At 40.0% G+C, this 23,289-nt stretch overlaps 1 protein-coding gene across 1 annotated transcript; it reads left to right on the top strand.

Annotated features, from left to right (window-relative positions):
* Nucleotides 1-243: 243 nt before the first annotated feature.
* DDX21 (DExD-box helicase 21) lies at nucleotides 244-23,289 on the top strand. The gene is made up of 15 exons (XM_007454577.1): nucleotides 244-386; nucleotides 2,271-2,720; nucleotides 3,893-3,968; nucleotides 4,696-4,874; nucleotides 6,657-6,774; nucleotides 9,149-9,334; nucleotides 11,281-11,426; nucleotides 12,144-12,293; nucleotides 12,675-12,836; nucleotides 14,772-14,891; nucleotides 16,058-16,131; nucleotides 18,105-18,264; nucleotides 19,046-19,180; nucleotides 21,496-21,540; nucleotides 22,114-23,289. The coding sequence occupies exons 1-15, from the start codon at nucleotides 300-302 to the stop codon at nucleotides 22,381-22,383; spliced, it is 2,358 nt and encodes a 785-aa protein (XP_007454639.1). The 5' UTR covers nucleotides 244-299; the 3' UTR covers nucleotides 22,384-23,289.

The following is a 23,289-nucleotide window of genomic DNA, read 5'->3' as shown; positions in this document are numbered from 1 at the left end:
CGAGAATCTGGGCGGGGTGTGAACGAGAATAAAGCCAGCCTCTGGGTTTCCTACCCTTCTGTAGGTGCCTTCTAGTCCAGGCGCCTTACTCGGCTAATTCAGTGAGTCCAGCCACCTAAAGTGGCAGCTGCTCTGGAACTACCACGTGCGCCCCAGCCTCTCGGCACTTTCCGCTTCCGCAGGATACGCTTTGCTACCGGAAGTGACGAAAGCTGGGTGGGCTAAAGGGAAAGCTGGGCATTTTCTTCCTTTCCACGCGGTAGACGAAAGTGGTCGGCCTATTCTGCTTGTCCTGAGTGATGCCGGGGAAACTTCTTAGTGAAGCGGATTTGGAGTCGGACACGGCCATGGCGAAAGTGGAGATGCCGCGAAAGCGAAATGAGAAGGTACCGCCGGGGGCCGAGAGACTTGGGGCAAGACAGGACGCGGAGCGGGGGGGGGCGGCGCGTGGCGCGCCGCGCGAACCCGGCTGCTCCCGAGACCCGCGTGAGTTTCGGCCAAGGGGCGCCCGGGGGTGGTCGGTGCTCTCCGCGGGCGGTGGGCGCGCTGCCCAGAGGTCCGGGCGGATCGGAACTGGAGAGCGTGCCGGATGTCCCACGTGGTCCCTGAGTCTGGGCGTCCCGCACCCGGTGCACAGAGTAGGACGGACATGGTTAGGCCCCACGTTTTGGCCCAGACTCAGACCTACCGGCTTTCGACTAAACTGGCGAGACCATAAAGCCATCCGCACACGTGGGCGGCGTCCGCGGTGACATTTTTTTTACCCTAGTAGTGGGAGTACAGTTTTCTGGGAAGCGGCCTTTAGACGATAAAGTAGTTAAATTGCTCTTAAGGTTTATTGGCCATATTTCCCGTGGAAATGTAGACATGTTGTGGTGATAACTGCACACCGTATTTTTTATATAGGCCGCCAGTGTGCGGTAGTCTTAAGTTACCGCGATAGCTGTCTGCCTCCTTGCTGTTACTTCCTTAGATAGCGATTTAACTTGTGACTGAGTCTGTTCTGAGATAAGGTCAGTGAAAACAAAGATTGTCCCAGAACTTGTGTTGTACGTGACTTAGAATTTTCTTTCCTTGCTGTTTCTGGCAAGGAATATTTTGCTGTTGTAGGAAGCCGAGGTAGCTCAGACTTGTCCCCACAGGTGGGGAGGAAGTGGTCTTGGTTTTACCTGCCTTGCATTAGTCAGCGTGTTCTGTTGTCAGATGCTGAAATTAGAAGGGACATGACCAACAAACTCCATTGTATTCCAAAGAAGACCACCGGGATTGGAAATCCACTGATTGGTGGAACCAAGGGATGAAAGAATTGAAGTCTTGGGATGGGGTGGACCAGATTGTTTTTCAGATGTCTGAAGGATGGGTCATATGGGAGAGATTATCTTTCATCCATGATTTAAGAGCAGAGGCCAGGCCTGAAATTTCATGGAGGCAGACTGTAATAGTAGCTCAATGTAACAGTCCCCATACTTCAGGAATTGGCCTCAGGCTCTGCCACAGAGGTCTTAACAGAGGGTAAAACACGTTTTCAGTAATATTAAGTTTTCAGAAATATGAAAAATTGGAGAGGGTCAGACATTTCAAGTAGGAGCTGTAATCTGGTTTGGTTTTGAGGTTTCACCCATTCCGTTTTCTTGTAACTTGTGCTCTTTGTTTTCCCGTGTAAATTAGGTACACCTTTTTTCCACATGGGGTGATAGACTGTGGGTTTTTATAACTTTTTGGTTCATAACATGTCTTTATGTAAATTTATTTGCGTTTGTGAGATTAGCAAGGCAGATATTATGAATTCCTGTCTTACTTGTAGAGGAATTCTAGCAGAGAAGGAAATCTGCTTAACACCATCCGTCTGTGGGTATACATGGTCTTATTACTCTACCAGAATTAAGTTAAATTGTTCTTGATCACTTCCTATAGTGTGTGTAGTTTACAATATGTTGGAGCATCCCATGAGCCGCTGCAAGTCCCATATGCAAAATTGACTTTACAACTTGTTTGACCACCATGAATTGAATAGTTACCAAGAAGCGCGTTTTTTTCCTAGCTAATGAAGTTATTGATATATTCTTCTTTCCATATAGCCAAGAAATGGTATTAAAAAACATACTGTTTGATTTTTGCCTTATTTTAAGATGGAAAGTACACATGTTGAAAAATGCCCCCAAATTGTATTCTTCATAATTATGTGATCTTGAATTAATGCAGAATCGATGTATTATACAAATGTATCAATGTTTTGTTCATTGTTTGTATTGTCTTTATTAATTTTTTAGAAAGGTAAAAAAGAGAAGCCAAAATCTAATAAGACTGAAGAGGCAGCAGAAGAAAAGGACGAAACGATTTCTCCCAAAGCTAAAAAGGTTAAAAAGAAAGCAGGGCCTTTTGAGGCTGACATGAGTTCTCCTAAATCCAAAAAGGCAAAAAAGAAAGAGGAGCCATCTCAAGATGACATTATTTCTCCTAAGACCAAAAGTGCGAAAAAATCAAAGGAGCCCTGTGAAAAGACAGTTGTTTCTCCTAAAACCAAAAAACTAATAAAAAATGAGGAGCCTTCTGAGAATGACTTGGGTGCGCCTAAGTCCAAGAAGATGAAGAAAGAAAAAGATATGAATGGAGAAATTGGAGAGAAAAGCCCCAACCTGAAGAATGGATTCCCTCATTCTGGACCTGACTCCGACTCAAAGGAAGCTGCCAGTGAAGAAAGTAACAGTGAGTTAGAGCAGGTAAAGTGGCATTTTAATATGTAGAATGTATCTTTCGATGTTGTTTCAGGTAAATAAATACGTAATTATTAAACAGATTATTTAATAATGGGAGGAAATTTGATGTGTCAGCACTTCATGGCGGCGGGGGGGGGGGTGTCCCTTGAGCTGCAGGGTGAGACTTCATCTTAAAAACTGCAGTGTTAGAATGCCTCCTTTGCAACTGAGCAGATCTGTTTAAGTTTTGAGAAAGTCTCTCCACATATGGTCTGCTTATTTGCAAGTCAGAAATCAACAGGAGGGATCTGGTTATGCAAATATGCTCCAGTTTCCCTCTGAGGGGTTTCACCTAATAAATCATGATTAAGTGGAACCACTGAAAAGGTGTTTGCTTGATTGCATAAGTCTTTTTGTATAGGCCATAAACTAACTTGAGTTGAATAAGATACTTAAATGTCGCTTTGGAAGCTAATACTGCTATCTTTCAGAAACTCAGTCATCAAAGAAAAATCCTAAATCTAATAAATAATTTTCTCTTTGCCATAGGTCATGATCAGCATTTAAAAATTTTTCCTGATTATAAAAAATATATACAGCTTTTTAAAAATCTGATTATGATTGTACTATATGCAATATTGTAGTTTGCCTTTTCCTATCTTGCCTATATTTTTATATAGGCATTTTTCCCACTTTTAAATATTAAATATTTTAAATGGTTACATAATACATCATATAAATGTTTAGAAATTCACTTAATTCTTTTGGGCATTCAGATTGTTTATAATCAAATAGTGCCAATGTGATCATTTTGTCATAAATGTTTGTTCCTTATTTTCTATGGATGTATATATGAAAGATGTTGCTATGGGAAGGGGTTAATAACTTGTTCAACAGTGTATTGTTTGTTTGGAATGATTGTGGAAAAGTTCTTAGTCGAGACTGAATCTGCTTTCACTAGCTATACATGGTATATATGTGCTGTATATATTTGCTACAAACTTTTCTTTTGTTAGGGTTTTACATATTACTATGATCTATTTCCTTTTCAGATCTTGATTTACCTACCAAAGTTTTTGTGTCTTTTTGGTTGATTTAGAAGAGATGTTTTAGAATAGTTTTTCTCAGAAGGCTTTCTGTATTTAGCTTGTAGGGGTAAAGTTATTAATTTCTTTCTGTGGCCCTTTACTTGACAGGAAATAACTGTGGAGCAAAAAGAAGGAGCTTTCTCTAATTTTCCCATATCTGAAGAAACTATTAAACTTCTCAAAGGTAACGTTCTTGGAAATATTGTATAATGTTAGAACGTATTATTTGGAAGCACTCCACTGTTTTTGTTGAGGTGAACTGGCGCATGTTCTTATTGGAGGATGATATAGGCAACGATATAATGAAGTATGTCTGTATATTTGGTATAGGACTAAACTAGTGATGGCCTTTGCTACCTCTTAAACGAGTGATTAAAATTTATTCAATACAATATGTATATTTAGAAGTGTAATGACTGATCGTGCTGGTGAAAGTAAACAATGGATATACCATGTTGGTATTTTCTTTTTTACCTTCTTCCACTTCTTGAGGCATCTCTAGGTTAATGATACCAGCCTGACTCAGAACTCATCTTAGCATAGTGCCTGTGAACCAGGTAGGAAGTCACCGATGCCCAACTTAGGTGTTTTCTGAATCAGGTGTGGCAGTCAGACAGCAAAACACCTGATTTTCAGGCTTATATTGGCCTTTGAATGAGATTTTGTGATGAGGGGCTTAATCTCTTAAGATAATAAGTATTTACTATAATTTGGTACTTTGAAGTTTATTGATATCTTTTATTGAAGCAGATTCTTGCCAGAATATATTTGAACTTGACTTTGTAGATGTGGCCAGAATGTAGAATTTCATAATTCTGCAGGACCAGAAGCGTGGCTATGCTTTCATTCTCCAGTATGACTGGGACTTTTAAGAATTGCAGTGTCAGATAACATGGTTCATTTGTTCACAGCCCGTGGGGTGACCTTCCTGTTTCCTATACAAGCAAAGACGTTTCACCACGTCTATAGTGGGAAGGACTTGATTGCACAGGCACGGACAGGAACTGGGAAGACGTTCTCATTTGCTATCCCTTTGATTGAGAAACTTCAGGGAGAACTGCAAGACCGGAAGAGAGGCCGTGCCCCTCAGGTAAATATCTTTAATGCAGTCCTTAGGGGTTCCAAGTCTGCACAGGAAGAGACATTGCTTGAGCATCATTTACATACCCTATTGTTTTTTACTGGGTTCTCCTTAAGGCCTTTTTCTGGTATTTACTGGAGATCTTTATCTGAAGGTAAACCAGGATAATTCTTTTAAGACTGTTGTCTACAAACCTTATATATTTAAATATTGTAATCTGCCCCCATGGTTGTGATCACCTGTATTATTAATGCTCGCATATTTCTTTCAGACTCTTAGATGTCCCTGGGGCTCACAGGTTTGGTCAGGTTTCGCCTAAAATGGAGAAAGCATTTTTAATAGAGATGCCTGAATAGGAGGGGTATCAGAGGTGAAGAGGCCAGGCCCTGTGATCAGGATGGTGCTCACTGAGCTCATTTCTGGAGAGCCTGGCATTTGACAAACCTTAACCTCACTGAAATGCCTGTGTTGTCACCTTGGCTTTGGGTTCTTTCACCTAACTTTCTGGCCTCATCTCATTTATTGGCTTTCCAGTGTCCATGCTCCCTCCTAATTAATTGATTTGTTTACTGTTGTATTTATCTACAGTTACGACAGCAGTAAACAAACGAATTATTCTAGCACCTGGAATAGTGCCTGGCACATAGTGGGTGTTCAGTAAATATCTGTTGGTTGGATATACTAAGTTCTTTTTTTATTATTTATTTTTATTTTTTATTTTTTGGCTGCGTTGGGTCTTCGTTGCTGCGCGTGGGCTTTCTTTAGTTGCAGTGAGCAGGGGCTACTCTTCGTTGTGGTGCGTGGGCTTCTCATTGCGGTGGCTTCTCTTGTTGCGGAGCACGGGCTCTAGACACGTGGGCTTCAGTAGTTGTGGCATGCGGGCTCAGTAGTTGTGGCTCGCAGGCTCTAGAGCACAGGCTTGGTTGTTGTGGCGCACGGGCTTAGTTCCTCTGTGGCATGTGGGATCTTCCAGGTCCAAGGCTCGAGCCCGTGTCCCCTGCATTGGCAGGCGGATTCTTAACCACTGTGCCACCAGGGAAGCCCCTACAAAGTTGTTCTTAAGTCATATTTGTTTCATGCTGTTAGCCTATTTGAGGACCTGTAGTGGTTGTGTGTCGTGTGTCCTGTTAACTGCTGTAGGATTCAAAGCCCCTCACCACATTGGCCCTGCCTTACTCTTCTGACTTCCATTCTACTTCAGATTCAGTGTAGTGCAGAGGTTCAGACTCTAGGTTTTGTAGCCTGGCTACCTGAATTTAAATCCAGGCTTGCCTTTTGGTTTTAGAGATTTGTTGTGTGTTATTGTAGGTATTATAATACAGTTGTACAGTGCAGTTGTAGGTAACTTATTGTGAGAAATAAAAATAATGCATATTAAGCATTTAGTAGCTCCTGACACATAGTAAAAGCTCAAATATTAGCTGATATTATCATCAGCAGTATTACTCCTTGCTCAAGTTGTTCTTTTCCTGGAATGCTGTTCCTTAAGTACTAGTAGCTCCATGAAACTTATCCCAATTCCTCCAGCTTGCTGTGTGCAACCATCCTAGAGCACCATAAATTTGAGTACCTATTTCTCTTTTGATTGGTAAGATCACAGCTTTTCTAGTGATTTGTCAGAAACCATATTATATTTACTATTCTCCCACACCACAGTGCATTGCAACGCACATAATAGATGTTTTGCAAATAATTATTAGGATAAGTTGAACCTCCTGGTGCATTCCCGATTTGTTAAGAAACAAATACTGCATAATACTTTGGATTCCATTATTAGTTTTTCCTTTTCAGGTACTGGTTCTTACACCCACAAGGGAGTTGGCAGGTCAAGTAAGCAGAGATTTCAGTGACATCACAAAAAAACTGGCAGTGGCTTGTTTTTATGGTGGAACTCCCTACGGAGGACAAAGTAAGTAAATCCAATGTGAGGGAAGGAAAATGCCATCTCCTGTTGGGTGCCCTGATTGGATTTCTTCTGACCTTGACGTCTAGCTTTACCTACCTCATCTAGTCATTTATGGTGGTTTTATTTTGTCATTATTGTGTAAAGATGGTCAAGCACATGGTCCTGCATGATGATCTATCATATCCTGTATTGCGGTTCTTAGGACTTTTGTATTATTTATCTGTGTTTATCTAAAGGCTGCAGTGGTACTTTACTGAGCCCAAGAGGACAGAGTCTAGGAACTAGAAAGTCAGAACTCAAGGTTATTTTTGTCAGGGACCTTGGGTCTCTGCCTCTTTTTACTGTAGACAGGCTTTCTTTTTTCTGGTCCTGAGGGCCAAATCTTGTAGCCCCTGCTGTAGTATTCCATTACTTCCCAGTTCAAGACCTTGAAGCTTTATTTTGTAGATTAGATATGTAATTTTGGAAAGGATTTAAGCATTTTAGAAGTCTTAGCATTGGACAGATAAATGGGTAAAGAAGATGTGGATATATACAATGGAATATTACTCAGCCATAAAAAAGAAAGAATGCCGTTTGTAGCAACATGGATGCAACTAGAGATTATCGTACTAAGTGAAGTAAGACAGACAAAGACAAATATCACATGATATCACTTATATATGGAATCTTAAAAAATGATACAAATGAACTTATTTACAAAACAGAAACAGACTCCCAGACATAGAAAACAAACTTATGGTTTCCAAAGGGGAAAGGTAGGGGGGTGAATAAATCAGGAGATTGGGATTAACATGTCCACACTACTATATATAAAATAGATAATCAACAAGGACCTACTATATAGCACAGGGAACTCTACTCAATACTCTATAATAACCTGTATGGGAAAAGAATCTGAAAAAGAATAGATATATGTATATGTATAACTGAATCACTTTGCTATACACCTGATACTAAAACAACATTGTAAATCAACTATACTCCAATATAAAATAAAAATTAAAAAATAATATGAAAAGATAAAAATAGAAGGCTTAATATTGGCACAGAAGGCTTGTGATTGTTTCTTTTCAGCTTTGGTGGAACTAACGTAGGCTTTGGTATCAGGACGGCCTGGGTGTGAATCTAAACTCTGCTCACAGAGTAACTGATTTTTCAGTTCAAGTTGCTTGATTTTTTTGCACTTTAGTTTGTTTATGTATAAAGTAGCGTTGCTAAACTCACCCTGCAGTGGTGTTGTGAGGATGAAACTGGGTAAGTAGAGTGCCTAGCAGTAGATCTCTTTTTTTTATATAAAAAACTTTTATTATAAAAACGTGTATATTATTTAAAAATGTAGGTCATGGTGCGTCAAAGTATTACTTGCTTTATTCTTGCCTTTTCTTATTAAATCCAGTATGTGGTGAACAGGCTATTTCCTTTTTATTCTTAGGTTTTATAATAATATATAAAGTTACTATTCCATTTGTTCTTTCTGCTCCGTATACTACATAGGTCTGGAAGCAATAATTTCTTTTTAACTTTTAACCGATTTCATTTCTTTTTATGGTAAGGAGCAGTAATTAGGTCCCCTGATTTAAATTGTTCTAATTTATACTTAAATTGTAATCCTTATACAAACAAACTTTTTTGCTCACAACACTGCTGAAAGAAATTAAAGAAGGCATAAATAGGGCTTCCCTGGTGGCGCCGTGGTTGAGAGTCCGCCTGCCGATGCCGGGGACGCGGGTTCATGCCGCGTGTATTTTATTTTTACAAGAGATAAATAAACTGACACCAAGCATTGTAAATGTATGACCACAACAAAAACAACGATTGCAATTACGAAACACGAAACACACGCACTATGTCATAATATTGACATTCAGTCCAGGAATCCTCCCTAGCAGTAGGCTTCTTTACTGCAGTAGCAATCCAATAGAAAGTTGCATCATTACCGTCTCATCCTAGTTATACTGAACTCCATTTTTCTGAACATCTCTGTACCTTCTTGGAATATTTGCCCTTCTATCTTGTCATTCTCCCTATACCTGCTTACCTTATAGAAAGTTCCCATTTCTTTTAAGATTCTTATTTTCACTTTGTGAAATCTTGATACCTTCCTCCAGCAAAGGAAATCATTTCTTTCCTCGTGCTACCATCCCCCATTGGTGCATTTTTCTGTTTTGTCATGTAATACACTGGACTGTCACTTCTAACATGTTTCGCCAGTAGGACAAGGAGTGCCTCTAGCGTCTTTATCTTCAGTAGTTAACAGATTACCTTGTACTTGTAGTTAATAAATATTTTAGAATAAAAATATATCTAATTTGGTATCCCAGATTAATAAAAGGAATTAAAAATCCATAATATTTTATCATTGGTGTTCTTATAGTTGAACGCATGCGGAATGGGATTGATATCCTGGTTGGGACACCAGGTCGTATCAAAGACCACCTGCAGAATGGCAAGCTAGAGCTCACCAAACTTAAGCATGTTGTGCTGGATGAAGTTGACCAGATGTTGGACATGGGCTTTGCTGATCAAGTGGAAGAGATTTTATGTGTGGCGTACAAGAAAGGTAAACTCCACATTCAAGAACTGGTATAAGGGATTGGAGGAAGGGTGGTGATTAACTATCTCCTGAAAGTTAAATGAAGCCTTAGGAAACTTGGCAGGTGGCTTATTTTATTCAGGAAAACTTAAATTAAAAAAAAATTTCCAGGACTCCCCTGGTGGTCCAGTGGTTAAGACTGTGATTCCAATGCAGGGGACATGGGTTCGATCCCTGGTCGGGGAACTAAGGATCCCATATGCCGCTCAGCGCAGCCAAAAAAAATTTTTTCCCCCATCAATTGCACATAATTACAATAGGGAAAATAAAAGAAACCAGCTCGGTATACTTTGCTTTTGGTTTATTTCTTCCTGATTTGCGGTATTGTGTGTATGTGTGTGTGTTAACTGTAATCTTACTGTACATATAAAACTCTGAACTGTTTGTGCCATGATTTAATCCATCTACATATTTTAAGTTTTACATAATATAAATCTGCTTGCAGACATTTTTATATAGACAGCTTTCTTCAAACATTAGTATTTGGGGGCTTCCCTGGTGGTGCAGTGGTTAAGAATCCACCTGCCAATGCAGGGACACGGGTTCGAGCCCTGGCTCAAGAAGAGCCCATATGCTGTGGAGCAGCTAAACCCGTGCGCCACAACTACTGATCCTGCGCTCTAGAGCTCACGTGCCACAACTCCTGAGCCCATGTGCCACAACTACTGAAGCCTGCGCACCTAGAGCCCATGCTCCACAACAAGAGAAGCCACTGCAATGAGAAGGCCGCACACCGCAACAAAGAGTAGCCCCTGCTCGCTGCAACCAGAGGAAGCCCGCACACAGCAACGAAGACCCAATGCAGCCAAAAATAGAAATAAAAAATAAATTTATAAAAAAACAAACAAAAATCAGTATTTAGCATCAGTTCTTAAAGATGGATTTCCAGAATTGAAATTACTGAATTGAAAGGTATAAATAGTTCATGTTCTTCAATATACTTTGTCAGCTTACTCTCCAGAAGGGTTCTGTCAGTTACGCTGCCATTTGAAATATATGAAAATGCAATGGTATTCTAAGAGCAAACTAAAAAAAATTGGGGTTGGGGAGCTATTTTTAGTACCTGACCTCAAAGGATGAATAGACTAGAATTCTAACCTTAAAGTGTTGAGGAAATGCTAGGGAGTATAGATGAGTATAAAATCTGTTCTGGAAATGCTAGGGAGTATAGATGAATAGAAAATCTGTTCCTGTGTTTATTATAGATTATTTATTTAGTGATTTAAGTTGGTTGGTTACTGGGCTTGATTAATTGTTTTCCACTTAGTAGGTCTCATAAAGGACAGATTTCCCTCATGGTTCATATAGGCCAATGGTTAGAAAACAAAACAACTTGAAAGTACTCTGGTTATTTCAAGGATCCTTTACATAAATTATTTAGGCAGCATTTCTTTGCCCATTGGGTACTTCCCTGTTTTGCTTTTTTTTTTTTTAATTTTTTTATTTTTGGCTGTGTTGGGTCTTCGTTGCTGTGTGTGGGCTTTCTCTAGTTATGGCGAGTGGGGGCTACTCTTCATTGTGGTTCGCAGCTTCTCATTGCAGTGGCTTCTCTTGTAGAGCACGGGCTCTAGGCACACGGGCTTCAGTAGTTATGACATGTGGGCTCAGTAGTTGTGGCTCGTGGGCTCTAGAGCACAGGCTCAGTAGTTGTGGCACACGGGCTTAGTTGCTCCATGGCATGTGGGATCTTCCCGGACCAGGGCTCGAACCCGTGTCCCCTGCATTGGCAGGCGGATTCTTAACCACTGCGCCACCAGGGAAGCCCGTGTCTTCCATTTTTGTGTCCTCGATGCCTCACTTGGCCTCAGATGTTTTCTGTAGAATGCTGATGGACCCTGGAAGAATTAGGTGAGGTGAAATACTGTGTAGGCTTGTTTGACTTATTCATACTGACTTCTTTTTTCCCCGCAAAGATTCAGAAGACAATCCCCAAACATTGCTTTTTTCTGCAACTTGCCCTCATTGGGTTTATAATGTTGCTAAGAAATACATGAAATCTACATATGAACAAGTGGACCTGATTGGTAAAAAGACCCAGAAAACGGCAATAACTGTAGAGGTAAATGATTCATTCAGTTGCTGGCATTAGTAATAAATTGTATATAATTTTTTTTACCTCTTGAATAGTATTAAGACTGGCAAAAACAAACTTCTTTTCCAAATAAATACTAAATCCATGTGAAAAGCCATGTGAAGTTATATTTCTATTTGAGTTGTATATGGTATCTGTGTTTTCTAAATTTCATCATCTGGTGGGCTGATTGCAGAATCTTTTGGAACCTAAATCTGTCTGAATTGGTAAGCAGAGTGACATTACACCTAGAGTTTATACACTAGAGGGCAGCAGAGAATCCTAGTGTTTATGTTGAAGCTGTTTTTATCTTAGGGTCTGGTACCTAGATGAATTCGTTGCACCCAAGGAATAGACCTGTACGGAAACCGACTACTGACTGCATTTTCAAGTGGATGAAAGGACAAAACACAGAGGCTTTTCTCCTGTCAGTTACTTGGTTTCCTGTAGCAATCTAGGGAATGGTATTTGTTTTCCTACATTACCTGTATTAGGTCAGAAAATGGGTAAAGAAGCCAGATGCTCTTTGGAGAAAGGGGAAGGGCTCTCTTCTTTAGTGGTTTAGTTTTTTCCTCTAAACAATGGTGGCAGAAATTTGCTCTAGTCAGACTTAAACAATTGCTTCTAGTATCATTAGGGTTGAGCAGGTGACTTTAGATTCCAGCTAGGCTTTACTAAATAATCTTTTTTTCCTTCTTTCCTAAGCATCTGGCTATCAAGTGCCACTGGACTCAAAGGGCAGCAGTTATTGGGGACGTGATCCGAGTGTACAGTGGTTATCAAGGGCGCACTATCATCTTCTGTGAAACCAAGAAAGAAGCCCAGGAGTTGTCACAGAATGTGTCCATAAGGCAGGTTGGTCCATCCCCTCTCTTCCCTTTTAGGGAGAAAGCATCTTTCAATTAATAGAGTATACATCTTAGCGCTCATCTGATCTGCCCATCTCATCTCACAGATGAAGAAAGGGTAGCTCAAACCCAACGTTACCCTGACAAAGTAGGTTTGATCACTCATGTTTGGTGTTCTTTATCTTGTAAGTATAGTTGGATACAGTTGATTTCATGACCAAGGGTTGGAAATTTGAGGCTTGTCCATGTAAGGCACGTTTTCCCCTTTGTATTATTTTCAGCAGAAGTGTCACCAAAATATGAATGTCTTTATAGACCTAATTGGTGATTTTAAAAGTACCTGTATTGTAGGATCTGGTATTCTTAAATGAGCTTATTTCTTTGGCAGGATGCCCAGTCATTACATGGAGACATTCCACAGAAGCAAAGGGAAATCACCCTGAAGGGTTTTAGAAATGGTGATTTTGGAGTTTTGGTTGCAACCAATGTCGCTGCACGTGGGTTAGACATCCCCGAGGTTGATCTGGTTGTACAGAGTTCTCCACCAAAGGTAAGTGTTTTACACTTAGATTTTACTTTGTTGTTTCTTTTGGGTGCTAAAACAAATTGGAAGTTGTATCTCTTCCTTTCCCATGATTAGTAATAGCTTTCTCTTGGGTGTTACGTTGCTAAGGATGATTTTAAAATGAACCTCTTGGGGCTTTCCTGGTGGCACGGTGGTTGAAAGTCCACCTGCCAATGCAGGAGACGGGTTCGAGCCCTGGTCCGGGAGGATCCCATGTGCCATGGAACAACTGGGTCCGTGCGCCACAACTGCTGAGCCTGTGCTCTGGAGCCTGTGAGCCACAACTGCTGAAGCCCGTGCGCCTGGAGCCCATGCTGTGCAACAAGAGAAGCCACAGCAATAAGCCTGCACACCACAGTAAAGAGTAGCCCCCGCTCGCCGCAACTAGAGAAAAGCCCGCGCAGCAACGGAGACCCAATGCAGCCAAAAATAAAATAAATGAATGAATAGAATAAATTAAATAAATTAAATAAATAAATAAATAAATAAATAAATAAATAAATAAATAGAATGAACCTCCTCAGAACTGATAGTTGAGGGGAAGTGCGGTGAGTGGCCAGAGGTTGGCGAGATAGTTTCTGGTCAGAGGGAGCCCTGAAAGGCTGCATGGGTGGGGGTAGTGCAATTTTGAACTGGACTTTGAAGATAGATAAGACTTAGATGGGGTGGTGGTAGGTAGGTAAACTTGTGAGCTAGAGGACAGAGAAGGGAGAAAAGCTCTGTAGTTAACAGCCTCTGTAGTTAAAACTGCTTGGGTTTGTATATGATAGGAACTGCCCAAAGAGAGCCCTGAAGCATAGTTTATATCGTGTGGACAATGCTTCACTTACATATAAGTTAGTCTGAAGGAACTTGTTCCCATCACTTCAAGCGTGAAGATCCTATTATCCCCAAATTTGGCAAATCCCTCAGGATTAATGTTCACAGTGATGGAAAAACACATTACTGCGAAGCCACTGTTTCTTGTAAAGAAAGTCCCGTATGTGTGTGCCATCGACTTGTTTAAATAGCCTGTGTACCTGTGCTGTTCAGTATGGTGGCCACAGCCACATGGGGCTCTTCAGCACTTGAAAGGCAGCTCGTCTGAATTGATGTGTGTGCTGTAAGTATAAAAGTGGAGTTTAAAAATTTTTCAAACTTTCTATTATGCACAGTGGATTTTGAAGATTTGTGGAAAAAGAATGTAATATTTCATTGATAACTTGTCTTGTAGAGATAGCATACTGAAATGATAAACTTTTGGATATATTGGGTTAAATAATAGTGAAGTTAACTTTTTTTAACTTTTTAGTGTGATTACTAGAAAGTTGCCTATTAAAATTACATATATGGTTCTGTTGGACAGTACTATTTAGATAGTGCTTTTTGCAGATTTACCCATAGGATAGGGACCACTCTTCTAGAGGTTTTTAAAATGTTTTTATAGTTCTTTAATAAATAAATAAATAAATTTTATTTTTGGCTGCGTTGGGTCTTCGTTGCTGCACACAGGCTTTTCTCTAATTGTGGCGAGCGGGGGCTACTCTTCCTTGCGGTGTGCAGGCTGCTCATTGCGGTGGCTTCTCATGTTGTGGAGCACAGGCTCTAGGTGCATGGGCTTTAGTAGTTGTGGCATGTGGGCTCAGTAGTTGTGGCTCGTGGGCTCTAGAGCGCAGGCTTAGTAGTTGTGGCGCACGGGCTTAGTTGCTCCGCGGCATGTGGGATGTTCCCGGACCAGGGCTCGAACCCGTGTCCCCTGCATTGGCAGGCGGATTCTTAAACACTGCACCACCAGGGAAGTCCCTACAGTTCTTTAAATTGAAGTGCTTGGGAGCCTCCCCCAACCCTGGTCTATAACCACCACACTTGCCTCTGCCTAGGCTACTCAGGTCTATGTCTCTCTTTGTTGTTCACTGTCACTGACGTATTTTACTTCAATAGGACGTGGAGTCCTACATTCATCGTTCTGGACGAACAGGTAGAGCTGGAAGGACTGGGATTTGCATCTGCTTTTATCAGCACAAGGAAGAATATCAGTTAGCCCAAGTGGAGCAAAAAGCGGTAAAACTATTTTCTAAGCCTTCACTCAGCAAACGTTGAGTTTTAAAGTCAGTCTTTGGTCTCTTTATTCAGTTTTTATTAACTTGAAATTTTTATTTCTAGCATATGGCCATGACTGAAAGATTGTTGTTCGATATGTGTTTTATATATTGTCCTATGATATACAGCCCATTTTAAATACTTTGCATTTGAAAGCAGTGGTTTTGTCTTCATATTTATAATGACAAGAGGTCTTTTTTATGTTTGAGAGGTGCTTTTCAGTTTTCAGATACACTGTGAACGCACCAGAAATAACTTAAGTGTAGATTTAGGGGGTTATAGGAATTGCTTGAAAACCAAAAAGATGAGAATATGTTAAAAGGATAAATTTTTTAATGGGAAAGAAGACATTGATTTTCTTTACAGAAGAATTTTGTAAGGAAATTCTTATGCTGGTACTTCCTCCTCTGGGAGGTGGAGTTTAATCTCCCCGCTTCACCGTCAGTGGACGGTACTTAGTGACTTGCTTACAAAGAGCGGAGTAGGGTCAGCGGGGAGGACTTTCCAGGGCAGAAGGCAGGCGAACACTACCTGGCCAGGTGATCGTGGTCAACATCAGTGATAAGCAGGTGCCCCTGATATGATGCAACGAAACCAGTCATCTTCCCCCCAAATCCATAACTGCAGTCTAAAGATGTAAAAAACTGATGTTCACAAATTGAGGGACATTCTACAGAATACCTGACAAGCACACCTTAAAACTATCAAGGTCTTGAAAACCAAGGAAAGACAAATTACCACAGATTAGAGAAGACTAAGAAGACATGTTGACTAAATGTAATGTGGTGTCCTGGGTCGAATATCAATAGGAAAAGGATATTAGTAGAAAAACTAGTGAAATTTGAATGAACTCTGGGGTTCAGTTAATAGTAATGTAGCAATGTTGGTTTCTTAGCTGTGACAAATGTACCAAAGTAATAACAAAGTAATAGGTGCAGGTAGACAAGAACTCTGTGCTACCTTTGCAACTTTTCTATAAATTTAAAACCTTTCTGAGATAAAAAGTTTATCTTTTAAGTATGTAACAAATATGTTTGGTAAATATTAAAAAATTGGGAGAATACTAATCTCAATGGAAACAGTTGGTGGCCTCATTGTACATTAAGTTATGGTTCATTTTCTTATAGGGAATTAAATTTAAGAGAATAGGTGTTCCTTCTGCAACAGAGATAATAAAAGCTTCTAGCAAAGATGCCATCAGGTATGTTCCCTACCACTGCTGTGGTCTGTTTTAGTGCTTGCTCTATTTATTACATGTTTTTGTGTAGTAATGAGATTTAGCCTTTTAAAATTTATTTTATTTATTCATTGTTTTAAAAATTGATAAGCTGCTGCTTAAAAAAATAGGCTGTGCTTAGAAAACAAAAACTCTTGTTTCTACTCATCCCTACCCAATCCTGTTCACCAGAGGAAACCACTATTAGTAGTTTGGTTTGTCTTGGGCATTTTAAGTAACTGTACCTTATATATCGTGCAGGAAAAAGTTATGGTAAATGTCTAGATGGTGAGGATTAGATTAAGAGTGTCGTTGGAGGTGCTGCTGGCATGGGGGCAAGAAAATTCTTTATTTTGTGCAATTGTCCTATAAGTTGAAGAATATTTATTTTTTATTGAACTATAGTTGATTTACAATATTGTATTAGTTTTAGGTATATAGCAAAGTGATTCAGTTTTGTGTGTGTGTTTGTATAATTTTGCAGATTTCTTTTCCATTACAGGTTATTACAAGACATTGAACATAGTTCCCCGTGCCATATAGCAAATCTTTGTTGCTTATTTATTTTATATATAGTAGTATGTATCTGTTAATTCCATACTCCTAATTTATTCCTTCTACCCCTCACTCCCCACCCCCAGCCTTCATCTTTGGTAACCATGTTTGTTTTCTATGTCTGTGCGTCTATTTCTGTTTTGTAAATAGGTTCATTTGCATTACTTTTTAGATTCCACATATAAGTGATATATGGTATTTGTCTTTGTGTGGCTTACTTCATTTGTATGATAATCTCTGGGTCTGTCCACGTTGCTGCAAATGGCAATATTTCATTCTTTTTTATGGTTGAGTAAAATTCCATTGTATGTATGTACCACATCTTTATCCAGTCATCTGTTGCTGGACACTTAGGTTGCTTCCATTTCTTGGCTATTGTCAGTAGTGCTGCTATGAACGTTAGGGTGCGTGTATCTTTTTTTTTTTTTTTTTTTTTTTTTTGCGGTTTGCGGGCCTCTCACAGTTGTGCCCTCTGCCGTTGCGGAGCACAGGCTCCGGATGCGCAGGCTCAGCGGCCATGGCTCACGGGCCCAGCCACTCCGTGGCATGTGGGATCTTCCCGGACCGGGGCACAAACCCATGTCCCCAGCATCGGCAGGCGGACTCTCAACCACTGCGCCACCAGGGAAGCCCACGTTTATCTTTTTGAATTAGAGTTTTCTTCAGATATATGCCCAGCAGTGGGAACTATCATATGGTACTTGTATTTTTAGTTTTTTAAGGAACCTTTGTACTGTTTTCCACAGTGGCTGTACCAATTTACATTCCCACGAACAGTGTAGGAGGGTTCCCTTTTCTCCACACCCTCTCCAGCATTTATGTTTATATAGACTTTTCGATGATGACCCTTCTGACCACTGTGAGGTGATACCTCATTGTAGTTTTGATTTGCATTTCTCTAGTAATTGGCATTGTTGAGCATTTGTTCATGTGCCTATTGGCCATGCATATGTCTTCTTTGGAGAAGTGTCTGTTTAGGTGTTCTGCCCATTTTTTTGATTTGCAAGGATATTTAGCTGTTTAGCATCCCTGGTTGTGCAGTGTATTCCTGGGAGGTGAGTGACGTTGGTATTATGGAAATCAAAAAGGTTCCGACTGTTTTTCAAATGTTTCCAGGTGGTGAGCTACATCCCCTGCTTCAGAACCAGAGTCTGAGCAACATTTTTAGAGTGCTTTCCACAATTACTATTATAAATATGTGAGATGCTTATTTAAAAAATAGACAGGGAGGGTTCATGATCAAAAGAAATGCTAATAAGTATTATACACTGCATCAAAATGATGTTAGACATATGCAAGATTTGGTTTCAAAGATATTGATTTATCTTGAGATGATGTTGTCTTGAAAATGAAATCTGTCCACTTCTGTCCTTTCTCCTAACAAATATATTCTCAAACCACAGGCTTTTGGATTCTGTGCCTCCCACTGCGATTGTTCACTTCAAGCAGTCAGCCGAGAAGCTGATCGAAGAGAAGGGAGCCGTGGAAGCCCTGGCAGCAGCCCTGGCCCATATTTCAGGTGCCACGTCAGTCAACCAGCGCTCCTTGATCAACTCAGATGTGGTAAGGGTCCCTGTCAAATTCCTGACACTTCACAATTTAGACTTTGAGCAGGATTCAAAAGTGTTCCATTGAAACTTCCAGTTGTTTTAACTTTTTCATGAAGGTTGAGATATATATTTAAAAACACAAATCCGTAGGGACAGAAAGTAGATTAGTGGTTGCAGTGTCTCCTCAGAGGAGGGAATGGCAGTGACTGCTAACGGGAATGTGGGTTTTTGTGTTTGTGTGTTGGGGGGTGGATAATGACATGTTCTGGAATTTGAGATAGTGGTGATGATTACAAATCTTGTGAATATACTAAAAACCCCTGAATTGTATACATTAAAATGGCAAATTTTATGGTATGTGAATTATATGTCAAGCTTTTTCATCCTAAAAAACCCAATCATGTGGACACATAAGTGCATATGATACATTTAGCCAGCATACCTAGAAACTTAAGAAGGTGGTGCTTTTTTTTTTTTTAAGTTGAAATCTTTGAGATAATTGTAGGTTCACATAAAGTTTTAAGAGTTAATACAGAGAGATTCCTTGTACACTTTGCCAGTTTCCCCCAGTGGTGACATTTTGCAAAAGTGTACTATCACAGTCTGGATACCAACACTAGCACAGTCCACCAGTCTTATTCAGAGTTCCCCAGTTTTACTCGTACTAAAATGGTGGGGTGGGAGGGGTATGCTTTTAGGAAGAGCTTTCCCATAAATATTTCAGAAACATGAGGACAAGTGCTTATCACTTGTTTGTTTCTGAGACTTTAATTTTGTTCCCCTTTCTTCCATAGGGTTTTGTGACCATGATCTTGCAGTGCTCAATTGAAATGCCAAATATCAGTTATGCTTGGAAAGAACTTAAAGAGCAGCTGGGTGAGGATATTGATTCCAAAGTGAAGGGAATGGTCTTTCTCAAAGGAAAGCAGGTAAAGCTGGGGCTTCTTTTGTGACTTCGCCTTGGTTCATTAGCTTCATGCTGGCAGTAAAACACTGTACAGTAGCTTTTCCCTGTTCTATGGGGATGCTGCACGTTTTCACTCTATATACAGTCTTCTCTGGGCATTGTCATCCATGACCCTCAGTTGCCAGTTAGTCATTGACAGCTACCCTCTGTGTATCTCTAACCTGAACCATCTGCATGAAGTGCCAGACTTGAAGATCCAGCTGCTTCCCTGACATCTCCACCCAGATTGGGTTTATTAAGCACCTTAATACAAACTTATTCAAAATTGAATTCAAAATTTAAAATCTGCCTTTCAAGCCTGGTGTTCTTTCTTCTGACTCCTGCTCTGTTAGTGGCATAGACTAGCACAGCAATTCTCAAACATTTTGGTCTTATGACCTCTTTACATTCTTAACAAATGTTGGGGATAGCAAAAAGCTTTTGTTTAGATGGGTTATATCTATTGATATTTAGAGTATTAGAATTGAAGACTGAAATTCTAATAAAGCGTAAGAATATCATTTTCTGTTAGTCATCTGAGCAATATCACATGTAATGTAGTGTCTGGTAAACTCCTCTCTACCCTTAATGAGAGTGAAAAGGACAGAACATTTTAGTATTATAAAAATATTTTTGGGGCTTCCCTGGTGGCTCAGTGGTTGAGAGTCCGCCTGCTGATGCAGGGGACGCGGGTTCGTGCCCTGGTCCGGGAAGATCCCACATGCTGTGGAGCAGCTGCGCCCGTGAGCCATGGCCGCTGAGCCTGCGCGTCCGGAGCCTGTGCTCCACAACGGGAGAGGCCACAACAGTGAGAGGCCCGTGTACCGCAAAAAAAAAAAAAAAAGAAAGAAAAAAAATGACTTTGTGGACCACCCCCCCCCCCAAAAATCTCAGGGTTCCAGGGGTGCATGGACTATATTTGGAGAACTACTGGCTTGTGAACCATATCAGGTTTATCTTCAACTCATTGCTTGTCTGACCATGTTTTTCACCTCCTTAAGCAACTCCACATAATCTATGGGATAAAGTCCTAACTTTCACATGGAGCTTCTTCGCGAGCTGGCTTCTGTCCTCCTTACCAACTTCATCTCTGTCTCCTCGCCACCAATGCCCTCCACTCCCAGCAATGCCCAGTACATCTTGCTTTCTTTCATCCTTCTGCTCAATCCACTGTTTATATAGTATTTCTTGTCTCCATGGTATCCTTTATGACTTGGTCTTAAGTCTCTTTGAAGCTTCCCCTGGCTGAATGGCAGAGTTGGGGGCACCTCTACATATACTTCACAGTTCTTAAGGCATAGCTTTATTCATGTAAATTTTGCCTTGCTGTGCTTGCTTACTGACTGAGATGCTCAAGAACACGGTGGCTGAGTCAAGGGCCAAAACTGTTTTCTAGGTGTCTCTGTACTGCAATGAGTGCCTGGTATTGAGTACTTAGTAAATATGTGAATGAAGATTCCCGCAAATGGCATTAGTACCTGATGCTACCTGTGGTTATAATTGGGTAAATTGTTGGGTGGAAGGGATGTTCCTCAAAATGTTGTAATTAAAGACAGCCAGGGGAGAGGAGTGCCTGTGTCAGTTGCGGGGGGAGTTTGATTATTTTGTGGACGCCAAGAAGCAGGATTTTTTTATTTTTTATTTTTTGTCTGCACCCCACAACTTGCAGGATCTTAGTTCCCCAACCAGATATTGAGGACTTCATTGGAGATCATGGCACTGCTTGTTATCAAAGCTAGTGTCCTGTAAAGTATTTAATTTTTAAAGTCTTTTCATAGGCGGCTGAATTATAAACATAGAAAACAATACAAGATCATTTATTTTTCTGCTTTTAGTTCTGTCATCCTAACTAGTTCAGTCTTTCTGATGGAAGGCAGTGTATTTTAATGTTTTTAGACCATAGGTTTTATTTAAGAGCCATACTGACCAGATTTTTAAAAGCTGCTCTTACCAGCTGCAGGGCCTTAGACAAGTGAGTTAGCCTCTCCAAGCCTCTGTTTCCTCAGCTATAAAATGTAGCTGATAGCCCTGTGAGGATTAGCATAGTGTGAAAGCCAAGAATGATCTCTAGTCGGTTCCAAGTAGTTTTGAGTCCTTTTTTTAAATGTCCCTGGCTTTTTATTATTGTGCTTTAGGGGGGTATTATGTGTTGGGGCTTGGTCTAAAGTTTATCTAAAATGGATACCTAGTTTGGGTTGTTTCTTTTACATAATACCTGGTCTTTTGGAGTATCATTTAAGGTGCATTTTATAATTGTTGTCAAAGTGTGGATTAACTGGCATTTGTTTTGATTTCTAGGGTGTTTGCTTTGATATCCCTACTGCATCAGTAACAGAAGTACAGGTATTCTCTTCTCTCAGATTTTGAAGTTAACATAACTAAACAGTAAAATATTTATTATTTAAGTTATAGAATTATAGAAAGGGAAACAATAGCTCTAGTCCCTTTACTAAAAATAACTAAGAATTATATTTAATATTTTTTTTCTCCTACCCTTTTTATACTAATATTTTTCTTATTCAGCCTGCCTGTTTTCCTTTTTTCCTTTCTAGAGCATTGTGAACAATATCCAGCTTTTTTCACAAACCCCGTGTATGTTACACGGGGTTTATGTAGACATTTTTAATTGCTATATCTTTATTCCGTACTGCTGTGAGAAATATGTTTGCAAGTGGTATATTTATATGTTCACTACCTGACAGCTGTGGATACCCTGTAGTAATTGAATTGAATAAATGATGAGGGTATATCTCATAGTGAAACTTATTTTATTTTTGACCAGTGATCTTTTAAGCACTTAGGTTATCAATCAAGTTTTTCTTTAGAAAAAGGGAGAAAATGTTATCTTTCTCATGCCTTTTTAAACCAAATTCAGTAAAAATCAGAGCAGGTAAAAACGAAACCATCTCTCAACAGGAAAAATGGCATGATTCACGGCGCTGGCAGCTTTCTGTGGCCACAGAGCAACCAGAGCTAGAAGGACCACGGGAAGGATATCGAAGCTTCAGGGGACAGCGGGAAGGAAACAGAAGCTTCAGGGGACAGCGGGAAGGCAATCGAGGTCTCAGGGGACAGCGGGAAAGAAACAGAAGCTTCAGAGGACAGCGATCAGGAGGTGGCAACAAAAGTAACAGATTCCAAAACAAAGGCCAGAAGCGGAATTTTAGTAAAGCATTCGGACAGTAATTTGAGGTAGAGGATTTATGTGGCAAAAACAGAACTATGTTTGGCCACAGGAAACTGAACATAATTTTTCATACAAAGTTAAAAAGCACATTGTATTTCCTTCCTACTTGGCCAGTCCCCATCTCTTCGAGAGAGACAGGCTTCATCTAAATTATTTAATCTGATCATTGTCATTTATAACTTTGTTGCTACTTCTGTATCGGGTATTCCTTTGGAAAAGGTGTGTGAATTCATTACATATTCAAATGCAGTGTCTATAGATTATAAGATAGAAGCAAGCATGTATCTGCTGATACTTGTGAAGTTGACCTGTCTTTATACTTAGAAGTATCTCTTTATAGTGTCCTTCTTAAATACCATGGGGAACGCAACAGTTTCTGGAGAAGCACTTTGAGCACTCAAGGCTTTCTTCTGTAATTGGTATTCCTCAGCCACTAGCCTAACATTTACTCCTGTGGTCCTATAATGTATCTTCTGAGAATTAATACTGAGCAATGTTTTGAAGCAAGATTCAAACTCAGCTGGGATGTAACACAGTTTATGCCAGCATATGCTCTAGATTTGGAGGTGGTGATACATTTGATAGGCGATAGTATATAGATTAGCCATTGTTATGTGCATTTTGATACATTATTAGCTTCTCAATATAAGGTGATTCATGCTTCAGTGAATTCTTCACAGATTTTTAAAAAATATATATGTACATATAGAAGTATTTTACTAGAAAGCAAGTATCCTTAAGGAATTCCAAGTGTATAGCATGGCCCAGTAACTTTCTTCATAAGTAAGGAGACAGGATAAATGGTGCTTGATGATAACATAGTCCACTTCCTATTGGAAGATTAACATTATTTACCAAGGAGGAACTAAAGGAGTAGGGGGCAGAGATTTGCATGGCTGAAGAGT

Source organism: Lipotes vexillifer, unplaced genomic scaffold (assembly GCF_000442215.2).
Source record: "Lipotes vexillifer unplaced genomic scaffold, Lipotes_vexillifer_v1.1 scaffold708, whole genome shotgun sequence".
Lineage (NCBI taxonomy): Eukaryota > Metazoa > Chordata > Mammalia > Artiodactyla > Lipotidae > Lipotes > Lipotes vexillifer.
This window is presented reverse-complemented; position numbering and strand designations above follow the sequence as displayed.

Bases quoted from the DNA above. Each gene is read 5' to 3' on its own strand.
- DDX21 (XM_007454577.1), top strand. From the start codon at position 300: ATGCCGGGGAAACTTCTTAGTGAAGCGGATTTGGAGTCGGACACGGCC. The intron at 11,427-12,143 runs GTAAATGATTCA...TTCTTTCCTAAG, and splicing joins AAACGGCAATAACTGTAGAG to CATCTGGCTATCAAGTGCCA. The intron at 21,541-22,113 runs GTATTCTCTTCT...ATCTCTCAACAG, and splicing joins CATCAGTAACAGAAGTACAG to GAAAAATGGCATGATTCACG.